At 44.5% G+C, this 18,858-nt stretch overlaps 1 protein-coding gene across 2 annotated transcripts in view; it reads left to right on the forward strand.

Moving 5' to 3' along the window:
- Nucleotides 1-354: 354 nt before the first annotated feature.
- The window catches only part of DGKD (diacylglycerol kinase delta), a 60,974-nt gene continuing 42,470 nt past the window's right edge, over nt 355-18,858 (forward strand). For both annotated transcript variants that reach the window (XM_063408595.1, XM_063408596.1), the window contains exons 1-3: nt 355-548; nt 16,109-16,219; nt 16,914-16,994. In XM_063408595.1, coding sequence (XP_063264665.1) covers nt 399-548; nt 16,109-16,219; nt 16,914-16,994 — 342 coding nt within the window. In that variant the 5' untranslated portion in view covers nt 355-398. The remainder of the gene's footprint in view (nt 549-16,108; nt 16,220-16,913; nt 16,995-18,858) is intronic.

Consider the following 18,858-nt stretch of genomic DNA (forward strand, 5'->3'; position numbering starts at 1 on the left):
GTCAGAGTTCTTTTCCAACCCGAATAAATCTGTGATTCTGTGCTGCAGTAGCCACGAAGAATGGGAAGGAATGGGGACCGCGGTCCGGGCTGAAGGGCTCGCCTCAGCGGGGAGGGCTGCGCTGAACACCTTTGTCGAGGCTCCAAGGAGCCACAGCGGGGCCGTTGCGCTCGGCGCTCGGGCGGCTGGCAGGGAGCCGCGGCGGGGCAGGGTTGGCTCGGGCGGAGCCGCGGCGGGGCAGGGCAGGGCAGGGCGGCCGTGCCCGTCCCGTTACGGCGGCCGGGCCCGCCCCGGCCCCTCCGCCCCTCGGCCGCCGCCATGTGACGCGGCCGCCGCTGGGGGGCGCCGCGCGCGCGGGGCCGGTAGGGGGCGCCGGGCGCGCCGCCGGTCCGTGCAGCATGGCGGCGGCGGGCGCTGAGCAGCCACAGCCGGAGCCGGCCACCGGCGCCGCGCCCGAGGAGTCGTCGGACAGCGAGCCGGAGCAGGAGCCCGGCTCCCTGCAGAAGCTCATCCGCAAAGTCTCCACGTCTGGGCAGATCCGCCAGAAGGTGCGTGCGGCGGGAGGGGGCCGCGGGCAGGGCCTCGGGCTCCTGGCGGCGCTGCGGCCGGCGCTGCCTCCGCGTTACGCTCGGTGCCGCCGCCTCTCCCTCCCGCCCGGCACGGTCCGCGCCGCCGCCAGCCCGGGCCGCCGCTTCGGGAGTTGGCAGAGACCCCCGCGGCGTTCCCCTGGGGCCTGCCACCGAGCCCGTCCCTCTGGGAGCTGCCGGCGAGCCCCTCACGTCCCGCTCCTCTCCCTTCACAACGACCCCTCAGGGGTCTGCCTGTGATCACCTCACATCCGCCAAAGCGCCCCTCAGGGACTCGGCCATTTCCCCCTTTCCCCCTGCTGGGAAAATCTTTAATTGTAAAAAATAGTGTCTGTGTTAGAGAGGTTTATTTATCCCGTCGTTTTTGGTGACACCGGGTCCTGTTGGCGACCCCCAACCTACACCGTAGAGACCTCCTGAGAATACTTCCAGCGGCTTTCCAGGCGCTTGTGAACCCCAGAATGCCCCTCAGGGATACCCATAATGAACTGTTTCTCAGGTGCCCGTTAACAGCTGCCCCCTAAATGCCCTTCAGCGTGTGCCAGCTCCCCACGAACCGCCCTCAGGTCTCCTGGAGTTGCCCCCGGTGCTTCTCTGAACCTCTCCAGTTCCCCTCCCCAGTAGCCCAGCTTAGGCCACCTTCTTCCCAGCGCCCGGGTTCAGACCTCCCAGGGAGCTTTACCCAGCTCTGTGATCACTGTACCCTGGCTCAGCAGGACCCCATCTTACCTCTTTCCTTCTTTACCCTTTTTCCCTGTAATATTTCCTTGGAGTCATGGAGGTCAGATTTGGACTCCTACTCCCTAGGGCTGCTCCATTTACCACGTATGTGAATCCTCAAGGGCATCCTCACTCCATGAAGCTGCATCTCCCCTTTTCTCCTCATGTCACAGCTGCCACGGGCTCCTTCCTCACCTCCCCACGCCTTCCCTGAGAACCTCTGCACATCCTAGCCATAGCTCGCTGTCACAGTGTTCCACTATTGATTTCCAACACCTCCCTCTTCCGTGGTGCTGTTGTACTGGGCATAAGTCACTGTGTCATCTTCAGGGCTCTGCTCTGGAAGGTGCAGCCCTCGTTATTCCCTGCAGTCGTTGTGTGTGCCTCCCTCAGCATCTTCCCATCCTTTAGGTGCATCTTAATTTTCCCCATCTCGCACTGTGCTGTTTTACTTTTCTGTAGCCATATAGCAATATTTGCTTCCTGTCTGGTCAAGGAGTGATCTTACAGCTAGTTAGTCTTCATTCCCAGCTTTGTCTGTCTTGCTTTGCCTTCCTGGTAAGGTAACAGTCCTATCCACCCAGATTCCCTTGGCCTAGTCGTATTTTGTCCCTCTGTGGTTTGTCCTGGACCAATAGAATCATTTTTAGGGGCTGTAACAACATTCTGCAACTACAGCCACAATTGTAGTTCTTGTGTATTGTTGCTGTAAAAGAAGGTGTGAAGGTTTCCTTCAACCTTAGACTGGGAACCAGGCATAGGGAGTTTCCCTTTTCTGTACTATTTTTATTATACCAGCATGATTTTTCTTTGTAGCCACTAGGCTCCTGTGTAACTCTTGGACTGTTGTATCATGTGTTTCTGCTTAGAAATACCAGGTCAGTTACTCTGTCGTCACCTGCCTTGTGCTCACCTTGTCTCTGCAGCATGGACAAGCACGGTGCAGCTGTGGGGATGCAAAAGCTTGCTCAGCACTGGTGCTGCAGCTCAGTGTTGCTTCTCTTGTACTCATAGCAAAGGAGAGCAAATGTCTCTGCATGGTGTGGTGTCTGAAGCATTATTCAAAGGGCTCTTTTTCGTGCTGGCTGGTTTGCCCTGCTTTCAAACACAGGACCTGCCGTCATTCTGCTGCTCATCATTGTTTGGCTGCCTTGGTCCCGGTTGTGAAACCCCTGTGGCAACGTGCAGTCGTATGTGAGGACTGTGTCGGGGCTGCTTCCTCCATCTGTGAGGTGCTGCTGGCACTGCCACTGGCTTCCTGGGCTGAGGCACTGCGGGCTGGGCTGGGAGATGGTTCTTTTGACCACACCAGAAAACCCTGGAGCCCTCTAAACCTCCTGATGTTCTATATCAAGCAGATCTCAGCTGTGCTGTGGCAACAGGGGACTTAAGCTAGTCTGTTATTCTGCCATGAAAAAAATAAGCCTTTTGAAATATTTTCCTGTATCCAGAGTGCTGAATATTAAGAATTTGCTGGAGATTAGATGAACCTTGGGATTTTTTAACACTGCTTGTGGTGGGGTCTGATGTGGAAAGGAGGGATGCTGTAGTCTGTCTCCATGGTAGTGTTTGTGATGAGAGCAGGGATACAAAGACTTTTCCAGTGCTAGAGTGGGAGCTCTTGCTTATAGCAGGATGGTAGAGATGCTAAAGTGAAAGGTGCATTGGGTTATATTTTTGTTTGACTATAGCAGAACGCGTCCTCCTGTCCCTGCTTAATAGTTTTCTCTGTTTTACATCACTTCTTGAGTCAGCATGGCTGGAAAAAGACAAAACCAACTACTTGTGTATGCAAGCATAAGCATATTAAGAACAAGGAATATAAACAGATATTGTCTACAGCTGTTAAACCTTCTGTGTGTTAATCTGCCAGAGACCTTTGACAGTGTCAATTTTTTGAAGTAAGCCCAGGTATTATGGTATTCAGGATTGATTTGTTCTATTGCTTGTTGATGTCATTTTGGTTTGTCATTGTCTTTTCTGCATGCTGCTGCATGTATACTGTTTTCTTGCCCTCAGGGCAAGGAACAAAGACAACTTTGTGGGTAATCATGGTTTTGATGAGACTTTGAGGAGCTTATTTTCTTTATAAAGGTAGACCTAATTCTGAATTTGTCTGTTGAATGACAGAGTGCTTCTACTGTAAGCTGTAGAAGCTGTCGGACAGGTCCGTCAATGACAGCAAGAGATGCAGGCAGACTTTTACTGTGGCCTGAGGATATAAATCTCTTCTGACCACATCTTTTGCTGCAGTTAGTTTAAGACCATGCCTGTAAGTACAGCTAAATCACCATGGAAGCTGACTGTTATCATAGCTTGAGTGTGAAATCTGTTGTGGCCATGGAATTCTTCAGGATTTACTTGTTTGTCACAGTTGCAAGCACTTTGAAGGTATGTTTTCCTTCCTCTGGTCCTGCCATCTGTCTTCCTAAGAAATGTTGTAAAGTAAAGCTTGCAAGCTTGTTTGCAATGCTATAAAACTTCAGTGAATTTGTCTCAAAGCCCAGAGATTGTCCAGCTGTGTTTGACTGAAGTAGCTTGGTGTGATAGTAGTGGGGGAAGTGGAATCATCTGGATGTTTAAGGACTGAGGTGTTGATGTGCAGGGTCTAAAGGCAAATCACAGGGAACATTTCTTCAGCCAGAAGATCTGTCACTTGTGAGGCAGAGGGCAGGGGAAGGAGAAATGGAAGGTTCGGTGTTTGGAAAGTGAACTACTGGTTTCTAATGTACTTGCTTTCAGCTAGAAAGAATTTTTGAGGCAGAGAAGAAGGTATAAGGGTAGCATGTTTAAGACATGCTTTAAGACTTTTAGTGATTATTATTATGGAGAAAGAATAAAGCCTCACATGATCAGGTATAGCAGGTAACGTGAGTGCTCTTGTCTCAGCTGGCAGAGAAGCAGAGGCTGAACTGTGTGCTTGATCAGCTATTTCGAGACCTGATGGACTTGTACCAGCATAAGGCTTCAGAGTGCACTGCTTTTAGCTCCTCTCTGGTCCCAGGCTGGTGTTGGTGCAGCTGTAGAAACTGTTGGTCAGCTAAGATGAAGTATTTTTGAATGGATAGGAATTAGGAAAGAGATGAAATTAACTGCATGAAGGAGGACCTTGGTCCCACCTCCTAAGCAGTGCTGAGACCTCAGCTGGAACCAGCTGAAGCGGTAATGTCATCTCATTGTCACTCAGCATGGACTGAGGCACAGGAATATCCAAAGTGTTCCTGGAGCGGAGGGTGTGAAACCAAGGAGCACAGCACCTTTTATAAGCTCTGACAGTGAAGTGTGCTTCTTCCTTTGAACTTGACCTTTCATTTGCAGAGTCACATTACAACCCTCAGAAGGCTGGAGGTGGATGAGCAGGCCACCCTCCCGTTTCATTCATCAGTTCTGTGTGATTTCCAGCCTGCCAGCTTTGGTATGTTGAGCTCTCAGTTTGTTTACCAGACAGGATTTCAGCAGCGTCCTTGGGTAGCATCAGCAGAACTTCTTGTTTAGACTAGTTCAGTCTAAGATCTGTTTACTTTCACAAGCAATTTCTCTGTAATATTTTCATTTTTATAAGCATTTATCATTGCCCTGAACTTCTTAAGGCAAGTTTGCAGTGTACATTTCAGCAGAATTGCAAACAGAACGAGCAGCTCTCCAGACTTTCTGGGAAGCTGTCTGGCTCTGGTAGCAGAGATATGTCAAGTTCATTTATATTCTGGAAAGCAGTACAGATGAACTGGTGTTGAGCTTTATGCTGCAGTGGACAGACTGTTCAGTATCTGAACTAGTACATTTCCCTTCTCTGTGCTGTGTACCAGGTATAGGTGATGCCTTTTGTGCTAGGGGAAATTGTGATTCTCTTTCTGACCGGTAGCCTTGAGGTCTTGGAGCCACCCTGCAGCATGAAGGCAGAAAAACAGGGGAAAGCAAAATGTTTCTCCTGGTTTTTGTGCAAGTTTCCAGGGCATATTATGCTGAGTCCTCAGACATATGGTGGGCAGCATGGGCAACTGAAGAAAGCTCATTTTATTTCTTCTTGTATTGCCTGTTAGATAAAGTGTCCATTTTATAGGTAAAGAAGTGCTATTTTTGTTTCTGAGAGCAAGCGTTTTAAGGTTTCCTGAGATTAGAGTGAGGAAAATGAGACATTTATTGGTTTGAAATGCAAGTAATGAAAGAAGCATTATGATAAAAAGCAAAGCATTTTCAGTAAAGCAACATCGTAAAAGAAATAAGCAAGAAATGAGGAAGGCATTTTTAGGAATTCATGACTTAATTCATGTTCTGTTTGTGGCATCTTCCACTAAAACATATTAAAATGTCTGTCTAGTTTTATTTTGCTGCCTTCTAACAGGCTGTCTGAAAGAGGACAATTTAGAATCTTCATGTGTCATAAATTGTGGTGGTTTATGCTTTAATCCAGGTAGAAACTGGAAATTCTTCACCTAAAAAGAGAGAGAACTCTTACAAAAGAGTAGTTTTTGTGATTGAACTGAAACATCTTGAGCACAGGTTTAAGGGCATGAATTTTCTTGGATTAACAGCATGAACATACTAGTTTATTCTCTGAGCACCAAGACACAGGTAGGATTTTAGACTGTGTAAATATTTCTGTCCCTTAATCTACATTCTGTTTCATGTGCACTTCAGACTCATCTGTTCTGACACAATTTGGGAAGCCTCCCAGAGCTGTTTCCACTGGTGTACTGTAAGTTTGCCTTGCTGCTGGAGAGTTTTGGATGATGTGTAAAAGCAACAGCTATTACTTCCTTGTTAAAAAAAAAACCAAACCAAAAAGCAACAAACCCGAACTAAAAAATCCCACCGCACAACAAAACAAAGCACAAAACCACACGCACTTGAAGCGTTTCTCATTCTTTCTAACTATAGATCAGATTCCAAGAACTAAAGAACTAACATTAAACTTTCCTATGTTTTGAGAGCGTGGATTTACTTAGACCACATCACTAGAAAGTTTTCGGGCTACTAATAATTCTCTCTAATAAAATTAGAGACCAGAAAGCATAAGTATTGAATGTTTTGGTTTGATTGCTTGGTTTTTAAAAATAAAACTTAAGTAAAATATTTAGAGTATTTTCCCATATCCAAAACCTCTCTTTACAGAAAAAACTATTGAGTTTTTACTTTGGAAGAGTACAGGATTATAAATGAAAACTATGAAATGTCTATCTCCAGATTACTGGAAATCCAGTGTGAGACCCTGCATAACTTTGCTTTCTTTAATTACAAATGGAGTCTGATTCTTTCTGAAATAGCAGCTATACCTGCATATGTGAGAGAAAGCACAAATGAGATAGAGTTTTTCCCTGTTCCTGGAAAGCTTAAGGTTTACCCTAGATATTGGCACAACCTCATTGGAAATTTCGCAGCACACTGCTGTCCCAAGTGAACACATGTTCCTCTTGGAACACATTTTTTCAAGATCTCAAATGCACCAACCATTATTTAAAGAATATTTTATTAGCTCTCCACTGAAACAGTTTGTTCCGTGCTTTTTCTTCACTAAGTGGTTATTGCTTCTTGTTTCACTGAGAATTTATGTGTCTCTGAAAGATAGAAGATGCTTCTGTTTGGTATTGCAGCCCTGCAGGATAGTCATCCAGGGGTAGCTGAGTTTCAGGGACAGTAGCTGAGGCAGCAGCACTCTCAACAGAGTTTTGAGACTGGTTTGTGGTCCCTCCTGACATATTTTGTATGGAACACTTCAGATAGTAATGAGCTTATCATGCATTCCCTGTTCAGTAGTGCTGCACCTCTGCAGCAGCAGTGCAGTTCTTCCACGGGGTATGGAGCTCACAGCCTGCAGGCCCTGGACCACACCTGGACATGAGAGCACTTGGATAGAGGAGGAGCTCTAAAGCTGGCTGCTCCTCTCCTCCAGAGGGGGAAAAGTTGGCTTCATGTCTACAACATTACCACTTCAATTAGGCAGTTGATTAGTACAGGATTGCTTCATTTGGTTTTAGAGGAGAACTTTTTCTTTCCTCACCATCTCATTGTTAAGTTGAAAAGTTTTATATCTGATCACTGTTCTGATGTTGTGGTTTGCCTTTTTTGAGAAAGGAAATGCCCTCTTGATCACATAATGCTTGTATCGAGCACGTTGCACTTGAGACTTAGAAGCTTTAGTAAATTTATCCATGTAATTTTCTAGTGGGGAGAGGTGATACCACCCACAATTTCCTGTAGGGAAAATGTAGATACTTCTTGTATCAAATGCAAGAAATCACCCAGGGCATCCCAGACCTGGGAACTGAGGCAGGCGGTGCAAGCTCCAGTAGTGTCTTACCCTGTGGGACAGGCACTTCAGTGGTATTTGAATGACTGATAAAATTTGAATGTATCTGATAAAACAGGGAGGGCGAGCTGCCTGCTCTTGGAACTGCTCTCAGCTGAGGCAGGACAGAGCACTCTCTGAATGTGTAGATGTATCATTGAGGTTTTATTAAAAATCAGTATTCTGGGAACTCATGCCAGGCCCTTTTGTTCTATTCAGCTGAAAGTTAACAAAACGGTGTTCCCAGGGCTGTGCTCACCTTTTTTGTTGTTGCTGGTGCTGATCAAGAAGTCTTGGCATGGTCAAAGGTATTTGCAGGACATTAAAACAGGGCAAGTGGAAAAACAAATTAAAACTTTGCAGTATCCTTTAAAAACTATGTTAAATAGATGAGGAAAAAAAAACTTAAAAGCATAGGTTGTTTAATACATAAATATGGAAAATCTGATTACGACAGTTGTTACAGATGAGATAAAAATAAATTCTAAGATACCTAAACTATTAATTAAATGGCCAAAGGCCAAAAGCCGCTTTCTGCTCTCAACCTATTTGAACACCAGCTGGAGTAAAAGGATGAGGATTTGGCTCTGCCAGTCCCTCCGAACAAGGCTCCTTGCAGAATTCAGTAGCAGAGGTGGTGGGAATCCAGACGCAGGGGGAGGAAGCTGTCTTTCTTTCAGCCTCCTCAACACAAGGGCAGAGGATTCAGTTTTCTTCAAGGTACAACTTTCACTTTCCCATATCCTGAAGTTCTGCTGGTACTTTCTGCTGACTTTTCCTTCCTCCTTGGCCAAGGCCTCCATGATGTTGGGCGGTGTGGGAAGGATGGGGTGGCTGTGAGTGTGAGGATGAGATCTGCAGCTGTGTTCTGCATGTGCTTTCCCATCCATTCGCTGGTCTGTGCTCGCACTGCTCGCGCTCCCCAGCCCGGTACTGGCGTGTCAGATGGCCCTGGCAGCCCACTATGGTGAGTGCCTGGCTCCTTCTGCCTCCAGGTGAAGTGGATAGGGTAGTAATGTGTGTTTTGGTAGTAACTTATCTCTCTGAACATGAATGAATGAGAGTGTGACTTGAGCTGTGGGGGTACAGGCTGCAGCATTAGAGGGTTCAGTGTACAAGCTATGATTCCAAATGAGGTTCTATTGCTGTGCCTCAGCAGCAGAGCCACGTGCTGCTGAGTTCAGACAGGGCATTCTGTGCTGCTGGTGCAGAGCTTGTGACAGGCATTTTAGAAGGTTTTACAGTAGGTAACAAGTTTTGACATTTTTTTGTGTATGGGGAAAATGCCCAAGGAAGGGATGTAGTCATGTATATATAATTTTAGATTGTTACCATGAGATTTCCTAGTTTGCTGAGTGTTCATATGAAGTAGAAGGTTTTTCACCTTCTCACGCTTGTTTCAGGGAAACAGCGGTTATGTTTTGTAAACATTATCGTTGTTTCACATTCTTATCCTTGGAGAGGAATGACTGTGTGACAGTCCCTTTGACCAATGTGGTTGAGAGGAGGGAATACCACTCTCCAATCCGTGGTCACCTTAATGAAAGTATATAATAGGAAGTAATAAACAAAGCAGGGATTCTCCCCTGCTGCTTTGCTACTCTCCCAAATTCTTGGTTCCTTGTGTCTTTTCGAGCGAGGCTCACAGCGACATTAGATGGTAGAAAAAATAACAGTCAAACTTTTCATGTTTGTCCTTAAATGTAAAAATTTCACATTTAATTAGTACCCTTTACAAGTTTATTCCATTCCAAAATTTTCAGGTAGCTATTAAACTGTTGCCTTGTTGGCTTTAGTTATCTCTGTGGATGGGTTTGAGCCTTATCTTCCAGCTTTGCTATAGTTTGACTGGCATTTTGTGCTCAGTTTCTCTCTTGTGATAAATGTGTTTGGGAAGGATGCCAGGAGCCTATGGAAAAGCATCCTGAGGCTTAAGCAGTTAGTGTGCCAGGAGGTGTCCAGCTCCTAACTCATCCTGAATCTGTGTACTGCTGTTTTTCGTTCTCCCTTCTATGTATTTTAACCAGAATATTCATCTGTTTTAGTACTTTTCTTGGAGCTGTCTGCCAGAGCTTGTTTTACCAAGGAGCTGTGCATTGATGTATGTTGTATTTCCTTCCCCATATACGTTTTTGCATGCTCTCAAGTTGTTTTTCGTTTGGTAATTTGTTCAGTTTAGGTCTGTGACTGCATCCCTTTTAGGAGAGTCATTCATAGAAGTAGCAGCTGAACCTGGTATTGAAAGAAGTGGTTCAAGGACCTGTTCTTTGTTTATTGGCTGCAACTTTAACTAATGAAGAGTGAAGTGTTTGACCATTTATCTGTGCCAAGGCAAATTAAAGCCTTTTCAGTGTTTATTTGATACCAACCCCTGTTTTTACTGCATATCTGGAGAATGAGCTTGCATTACCTGTTTCAGTGACATCTCAGCTACTCCGTGGCTGGGCTGCTGTGCTCTGCTCTGGATTCTGCTGTCGGGAGTTGCAGGGAGGCTGTAGGAGAGCTCTCAGCTGTGCTTGCCCCAGTCTCTCTCTGGATATGCTGAGTGCAGCTTGTTCAGCAGGGCTGGAGGTTACAGCAGAGGCGAATTGGGAGGATGATTGTGAGGAGAGTTTTCTCAGGCTTTCCCACCTGCTTGTACAAAGGTCTGTGCTGTAACCCCCTTCATCAGCTGTAGTGTTCAGCTTCTTTTAGTGGGCCTGAGTCACTGCCCCAGCTTCTATTTTGACATTTGATTCCAGCTCTGATTTTCTTCTGGAGTCTCCTTTTTTTTGCAGTGAGTTCTCATAATGTCTTGCTCTTTTGATACAAGTGAAAGCAATCATAACGCAATTTTCACTTTTTCAAGAGCAATGTGCTGTTTTTGTTGTAGAATTCTGAAACAGGACTGTGCAGCCTGTAATTACCTTGTGCTCCCCTATAGATCTGTATAGCTCTCCATGTGTCCCGTCATTAGAATTGCTTTACTGATCCAGATTTCCCCTCTCTGAGCTTCCTGGAGTTCATTTCCAGGGTGTGACCACTGTCTGGTGGAAGGATGTTGCTCTCAGATTAGCTTGTTAACCCCTACCCTTTTGACATTTCATGTCTTATTCTATGGGGTTGGTTAGATTTATTCCTGTAGTTTCTTTGTAGGATTTACTGTGTTTTATTTGATTCATAAATATTAATTAGTTTCATGTTTATGTCCACAGGGAGCTTTTATGACACCAGCTACTAAAACTGTTTTACCCACAAGTTAGAGCACCCTGATTTGTACCTCGCCTGAGGTATGGCAAGAGTGTCTGGCCATGTGTAAGCACCTGCAGAACTACTCCTATCCTTTTTGCCACAGCTTACTCAAAATCAGTGACTAGATGAGGTTGTTTGGTCCCTGGGGTTCAGCTGCCTGTAAAATCCCCTACTAAGCATCTATAAAGATAGCCCAGTTCCGCATATACTTTTGCATTTTGTTTTTTCCTCTCTGCATTTGGTGCTTTGTTTAGTCAATTATTTGTTGTTTGGCATCAATGTTTTGTGGGACATACAAATAAAAACTGTGTGTCCTAAAGTTTTTACATTCTGAAGACACATGATAAACAGAGAAATCCACATGGGGGACTTTGGGTTTGAGATTCTTTAGTTGCTATTTAGATAGCTTGTGTCATTTTGCTGTTACCTTGTACATAGTTCTTTTTCTGCATTGGAAAGACGTGTCAGTGGAGCATAATTCTTGTTTTAGATCTGCTGCACTGAGTAATTGCCCCTAAGAATATGTTATGATCTCAGCAGTGAAATAAGTTGCATTGTTCTTCCTCTGTCTCTATCAAACATGGTTTGGAGCCTCCCTGTGCTGAGGGACACTTGCCAGCCTGACAGCTGGACATGCTTGATAGTCACCCTCAGTCTGGCTAATAGGGCTTGTTTTCCAGATTAGGAAATCAGTTTTATCAAGAGCCCTACTTCCAAATGGGGCAATAGGTTTAAGCTCCAGGAGAAGATTGTCTGCTCCTGTGTTTCACTTGGTGAGCAGTATTATGTGCAGAACAAGGGATGTAATCTGAATGTAGCTGAAATCTGATGTGATCCTTCCTAACTTTTAATAGAATCACTCATGTTATCAGAGTAGAAAGCTCTTAATGTGTGTAGGGTGTCTCTGACCTCCTGGCCTGGTTTACTGGGTGCAGAGACCCCTCAGATGAGCAGTGCTGTCAAAAACACAGCTGTGTCTTGCTGGTTTTCTGAACAGCTCCTGTTAATCTTCTGGCTTCTTGTTCTTACAAGGCCGGAAGGGGAAACAGTGAAGCACAAGGATCCCTTTTAAGTTCTTTTTTTAAGTCCTCTCAGTTGTTTGAAACCATTCCTGTTGAGATCAGTGGCAAAACTTTACTTTTGTCAGTTCAAGATTAGGCCTGAACCCTACATCCATTTTGACAGGAGAAATCTGAGAGCATGCTATTGCTCTTCCTAAATGTCAAGTTTTGAAAGGGGATGAGCTGGGGGGAGGGTTGTGTATTGCTTTCCATAAATTGAATTTTTTTTCTGCAGGAAGTTGCTGTTCTTCAAGGCCAAAGATAAATACTAAAATGTTAGAAATTTCCTAGGCCTTGCCTTTCAGTTATCTAATCTCGTTCTTTTCAGACTTCTTAAGGCACTCTACTATGTGTGCAATGTTTTAAATTGTTGGTTTGTTCAGTAACCTTTTTTATGCTGACTTGCAATATGATAAAAGAGGTTGAAACCAGTAGCACATCATTTGCTTATTTGATCCAATAAGATAATTCATTTTTTCATAGTGTTCTCTGCCCATGGAATGCCGTGCCACAGGACACCACGATGAAAAGGGACTCAGCTGGATAGAAAACAATCTGCATAGTTCCATTGCAAACAATTTTAGTATTTATCCTGGATAGGATGTGCATAATTAATCCTCAAAATGTTTCAGGGCACTAGCTTTTCCCATAGGATCCAATATATGATACTAAAAATAGATTTAACACTCTCTTTTCATTATGGGAGAAACAATTTCACTTTTATCTTGATGAATTACATGCCCAGTAATCTGATCAGAGCAGCTCCTCAATTAAAATCTGTGGAGAGGCTGGGGAGCAGAAGTAACTGTTCATCCCCCCCTTTTATTTCATTTGTGTCACTTTGCAGTCAGGTCCTTTCCCCAGTTCATTTCTGCAGCTGCATTCCTCTGAAAGTAACAAGTCCTTTGGCTGTGAAGTCAAAATAGAGGAGGAGAAAGGCAGCGATGTCTACATCATTTTATAAAGTCATCTTGATCTTATCTGCAGCGCTTTCCGCCCAAACCCACCAAAGTGTGCTGAGCTGAGTGCTATAAATAGCCGGGCTGCTCTCGTGCAGAGATGGGCAGCACTGAACCGGAGGCACGTTTGCTGTGAGCAGAGCTCCTGCTCTGGCCTTTCATGTCTGAGCTGGGTAGCTGTGAGGTTTTCTATAGATAGAGCCTGCCAATGACAAAAACTGCTGCTTAAAGCAGGGCAAGGTGACCTCTGCAAGTGTTGCCTTTTGGTAAAAAAAAGAAAAAAAAAAGAGAGTTTAAAAGAGGAATGGAGGAATGCATGTCTTGTGCAGAGGTGAGTGAGCCCAGCTGAGGTGAGGGAGCAGACAGGAGTGGTGGGAGCTGAGGGAAAGCAGAAGCATTGTTTTGCTGAGAGTTACTGTGCTGGTGGGCTGGGCAAGAGTTTGGCTAAAGTGATGCTGCCTGAGCCTGGGGTGTATAAGGGCTCTGGCTGACCCCAGTTTAACCATAGCTGTAAATAAGCATAACAGCAGAGCTCCGAAATCTCCTTCTGCAAGTTGCTGATTTTTGATCAGCCTCCTGGCTGACTTGATATTTTTGGGCTTTTCATCCAAGGCGTCTTCCCTGGGATTTTTAGTTCCTCTCTGATTTTGGTTCAGGGCTTTTCAGAGTTCAGTAGCTGCTTTCTCTGTCTCATTTTTTATTTATGTGTGTTTTTTCCAGTGAATGCAAAAATCACTCCGTGTTTCTGTCTTAAGCTGGAAAATCTCCTGCAGTTTTCCCATTTTCTTCACCATAAAAAAATGAGCTGCAGAAATGTGTGATTTCTTTAGCGTGGTAATTTGGATGCTGGTACTTTACATTTCTCTTTGATACTCAGGTGCTGGAGGTTAAGATAACTTCTGAGATAAATATATATTTTAGTGGGCTTCCACAGAGTTGGTGAGTGCTGTTTGTTCCACTTGACAGATGGGGCATGGAGACACATGCAGTGAAAATTGCTTTATTGGGAGCTCCTAAAAGGTCCATGGCAGAGTAGGAGCATGAGTGCATCTTTCCTGGTTCCAGATGAGTACCTTCAGCTCTGGCCTTGCCTTCAGGGTTCTTTCAGCAAGGGATGCTGTTTGATCAGTCTTTGCACTCCCTTTTCTCTTATGCTGAAGCTTCAGCTAATATGATATATGAATTTTGGATTATTGACGTAACACCAGCTCTAAGATGATTTAACATTTTGTTTCTGGGTATTGCTATAGTGTCTTTAACTTCTGGACCCTAAAACCATTCCCAGATGCTCTGTGTCTTCTTAGAGTGTATTCCTACTGCTGTGTCCTGTGGAAACAAGGGCTAGGATACCTTTCATTAATGATTGCTTCAGAGCAGTGGGGAGCTGATGTAGGAAAGAGTCATTTTCTTATAGGAGCTTAAGCTTCAGTTGTTCATTTTTGTTTGCTCTTTTCATTCTGCTGCAAGTTCTGTGGAGTTTGGCAATTCCCAGTTGAAGCAGGCACACTAAGTTGGTGTTTGCCTGGGCACTGGCAGGTATTTCTTCCAGTGCACAGGTGGCTTTGGGAAACACCACTGGGAAGCATTGGGGCCTGGGGTTTGCTAACCATGGAGCTGGCAAGGGCCCAGCACCCCAGGCAGATGATGTTCCTGTAGGAGACAGGGGAGCTCTCCCCCTTTTCTGTTTCCCAACACAGTGGAGGAAGTTTGTAATGGCTTCTGTATCTGATAGCTCTCTTTAGGATCTGGTGCAGTGCGGAGCCTGCTCTTCCCAGCTGATTTGTGTGTGGAGGCTTCACCATGGTGGTCCAGACCATGTGATCTCAGGCAGTTTGAGGATAGCTCAGTCTGGCTAAAGAGGAGCATTTATTGTCAGACGGATGTTTCTCCTTAGAGTCAGCATTTTTTTCGAAGTGGTTTTTGAGGAAGCTTTGAGCTTGGCAAGGGCCAGTGTATGTGGAACGTATCAAAATTTGTTCCAAAAACTAAAAGCACACATTAGAAATATATATAGCATTTTAAAAGCAAGTTTAATGCCCTGGAAAGGAGTTCTAAAATGAACTAAACCCTGTGGGTCAGTAAGGATGTATTTTGTGTGCTGCAGTAGCCTCTCAGTGTCCATTGCTGCTGTTTGTGAATTGATACTTATCAGCGACCTGACTGTTACAAACCCGAATTCCACGGAGACCTCTGGTATGTTAAAGCTGTGTCATTTTCCTGGCAGCAAGATACAGAATAACCTGTCTTACAAGGTTGTCAGACCATTTGTGTCCTGTGTTTTAACCGAGTGTTTATCCCGTTGGGCTCTCAGCAAGAAGTAGGTTCCTGCGACTCTTTTGGGGAGAGAGGTAGGTTTCTTGTGGTACCAAGGCATGACATAGCACTGCTTGTAGCTCCTAGGCAGTATTTACAATCAGGAATTCGGGATTGGACATTTAGCCCTGACTTTTTTTGCCTTTTGTCTTTCTGAGCTGCAGTTTTTGAGATTATTTTCATGTAGCTGTTGGTATTCAAACCTGAATGAAGTGTGTGTGGATTAAATCCATACTCCCGCGTATGCATAGTATATGAACGAGCACATGAGCCTGTATATGCTGGTATGTCAGTCTAGTTATAAAGCAGTTAAAGAAAAAAAGGCAGTGTGCATAGACACTTTTGGCACTGCAGCCCTGGGAAATGGCAGCTGGCCAGAGAGTACCGAGGCAGGGCCAAGACTGTCTGAAGAATACCAAATGCTGATGTTGGATATAGCTCCCTCTTTGCACTGGTTTCACTCTGCACCCCCTGGGCTAGCAGCTTGCCACCTCTGTGCCAGGCAGATGCTGGTTCACAAGGCACAGCTGGAGGCAGAGACACATATCCTGGGTGTGTATGTGCTGGTAATCACATGCCAATTAAATGAAAGGTGCAATTACCTGCAACTGAAATCTGACCTCGGTGAGTTTAACTGTTACACTCCCCGAGTCACTGTTAAATTCCAAATGCGCATTCAGTTTTAAATTATTTATCTTCTTTGGTATCGTGATAATACTGGAGACAAGGGTGAAACCGCACCGCAGTGTGGCTTGTGTGTTCATGAGAGTTTTATCTTGTGAAGGCTGCTCAGTTTTGCTGAATGAATTTGTGAAACGCATCCAGCAGAGGGCACTGAGGTTATTGGTCTCCAACTCCAGTTGTTCCCCTAGGGGTATGTGCTGGGGAAGCAGAAAACGTGCCTGTCAGTAAAACCTGTGCTTCACCCCTCTTCCTCTGATGCTTTTGTAGACTGTCATAAAAGAGGGGATGCTGATGAAACAAACCAGCTCCTTCCAGCGCTGGAAGAGACGATACTTTAAACTGCGAGGACGGACGCTCTACTATGCAAAAACTGCCAAGGTAAGGTCCTGACACTACCTCGGAGGCCAAGGAAGGAAGCCAGTAGAGGGGCTTTAGAGGCAGACAGGTGTCAGCAGGGAGGCAGCCCTCAGCAGAGAAAAGAGGCTCTTTGGGCACTGGTCTTCTGGCTTTGTAGCTACTAGACTACTGTCTGTGTTATGCCTCATATTTTGGAAATCCTTGGTTTTGAAGTGAAGCATCATGTGGACCTGTGATTCTGATTTTTCCACATTTTTTCTACCTTTGGTGCATGTTAGTAGGGAATGGACTCTGAATCAATAGAAGGAAGAGAGTACAAATGGAAAGAGAAAGCACAGTAGACAAGCAAGGCTAGAATTTATCAAATCAGAGCTCCTAAGCGTCTGGTTTAGTACGCTGAGATTCAACTAGATATAAAACTGCCTCCTTTCACAAGAACAAAACCTACAGTTATTTGGTATTCTTTTTAAGTAATCCTTTAATAAAAATAAAGTTACTGTATTCACTGTCTGAAGACAGGCCAGAGTGATCCCCAGTGTATGGAACTAGACTTCCAGGTCCTTGATGTTGTTGGTGCTGTGTCTTTCCTTCAAATCATAAAAGGCTGTGATATGGAGCATGCTAGGCAGATTCCCTTTGATTCTGCTGCTTGTACATTTGATTTAAGCTCATTGGATTTAAGAATTTATTGAGATTTTGAATTTTTTCTTTCCAGTCCATTATTTTTGATGAGGTGGATCTGACAGATGCCAGCGTAGCAGAATCCAGCACAAAGAATGTCAACAACAGCTTCACGGTAGGACTTTTTGCATTATTTTCTGTTCTTCTTGCATCTTTTCCCCACATCCCATCTCTTTTGCAGAGTTGAAAAACATCTGAACAATCTTCACAGCATCTTTCACAAAAAATTAAAAAAAAAATAAACTTACTTTTCTTTACAATATGATAACTCATATTTATGCATTGTGCATGTTGGAAATGTATTGTGCTAAGACTTGGCATTCAGGGATTTTCTTCCCTATAAGCTAAGAGGGTTTGATAGAACCTGTTTGCACAGTGGGACAGAAAAATCTGTTCTGCTGAGGGAGTCAGAGGTGATGATCATATTTATGTTGGAGATCTTGCTAAAGGAATTTAGTTTTTCCCATAGGCATTAAAATATGTAAACTTCTTTCTTTGACTTTGTGTGTGTCTGTGTGTGTGTTTATATATGCGTGCTATATATAGTGGGAAAGCAAAAGGAGGAACAGAAAGAAATAGCACAGAAATAACTGTGGGATTGGTTCAGGATACTCATTAGATGTGGAATGTGTGCTAAGTAGTTGCAGTCTGGAAATGTGGTGGTGTCCCTGCTTCATTTTCTCCAGGAACTAGGAGGAGAAGTGATTGTATTTCTAGGGTGCAGGTGTTCTGCAAGCTCAATCTGGGGGAGCACCTGGTGCACAGGAAAAACGCCATTTATGTCAGCCCTGCAGAGTGAGCATCAAACACAGCTCCTGAGGGACTCAGAACAGAGGAGAAGGAGGGCATGGGGAGAGGAAGTGTTGCTTTAAGGCAAGGTGAACAGGGAAGCAATCCCTCCTGGTCCTGCAGGTGGGGACCAACACTGAGCAGTGTGCCTTGTGCAGGAGTGATCTGCTGTTTTAAACATCTGCCAAAGGGCATTTCTGTTGAGTAGCTGCAGGTATTGGCTTTGTCCAGATAAAACCTGCCTGTGTCCAGATAAACCCCAACACCTTCCCAAGGCTTGAAAACACTTGCTACATCCATAGTTGGGTGGGTAAGAGGCAGGCACATCTGGGTATGGTAAATAAATATTGGTGTCAGGTGTCAATATGAGAGAACAGAAAGAAGGTTTATGCAGTGATTTGAGTAGGGGATATATTTTCAAGAACATGATGTTATTTATATGTTAATAAAGCATTTTCTCCTGTATCTTCCTTCATTTTTCTCAAGTATAAATAAAGACTGATTTTTCAGGTAAGTGTACTGTTCCTGTGCTGCTTACTGTTGTTGTTGGGAGAGATCTAATATCCATAAGGAAGATTGCCTTAGGGACAGAAGGAAGCAATGTATTTGGTCTCTCAAATTGCCCCATCTGAGTCAAAGATTGAAGAGTTATTTCCAAGACTCTGGTATCAGGCTCTGCCGGTCCCTGCCTTACCTAGCTGATGAAAGGTAAAGGGTTACCTTGATATTCAAGCAGGTACAGTTTGCACTGTCTCCAGCTGAGCAGTGTATCATACGTGCTTAGGTAAATTCAAGAGAAACATGTTTCCTCTTTATTTCTATCTGCTCTTTTCTATGATGGCTTTTGGAGGTGTTTGACTTGTTTACCTTGAGCTCTAAAAACACTTAGGAAATCAGAAGGTGGCCTAGCCTTGCTGCTGTTTGCTCTGTTCCATCATTGCTGTCAGTGCTTTGGATTCCTTGCAGTTTTCTGTTGGTTTTCTTTGAGACCACTCTGCTTCCCCTTTGTGTCTTCCTTTCTAAAATTCAGAGTTCTTCGATGCATTTTTTCCCTGTTTCAAATTAGTGGGTCATATGATTTGAGTTTTTCTCCTAAACTGAAAATATGTAGCATTTGGAGTTGTAAGCAGAGTTTTTGATGTTCTAGTTTTCTTTTTTTTTTTTTCCTGTTTTCTTCAATGGAGACTGAC

The sequence above is a fragment of the Prinia subflava genome, chromosome 11 (assembly GCF_021018805.1).
Source record: "Prinia subflava isolate CZ2003 ecotype Zambia chromosome 11, Cam_Psub_1.2, whole genome shotgun sequence".
Lineage (NCBI taxonomy): Eukaryota > Metazoa > Chordata > Aves > Passeriformes > Cisticolidae > Prinia > Prinia subflava.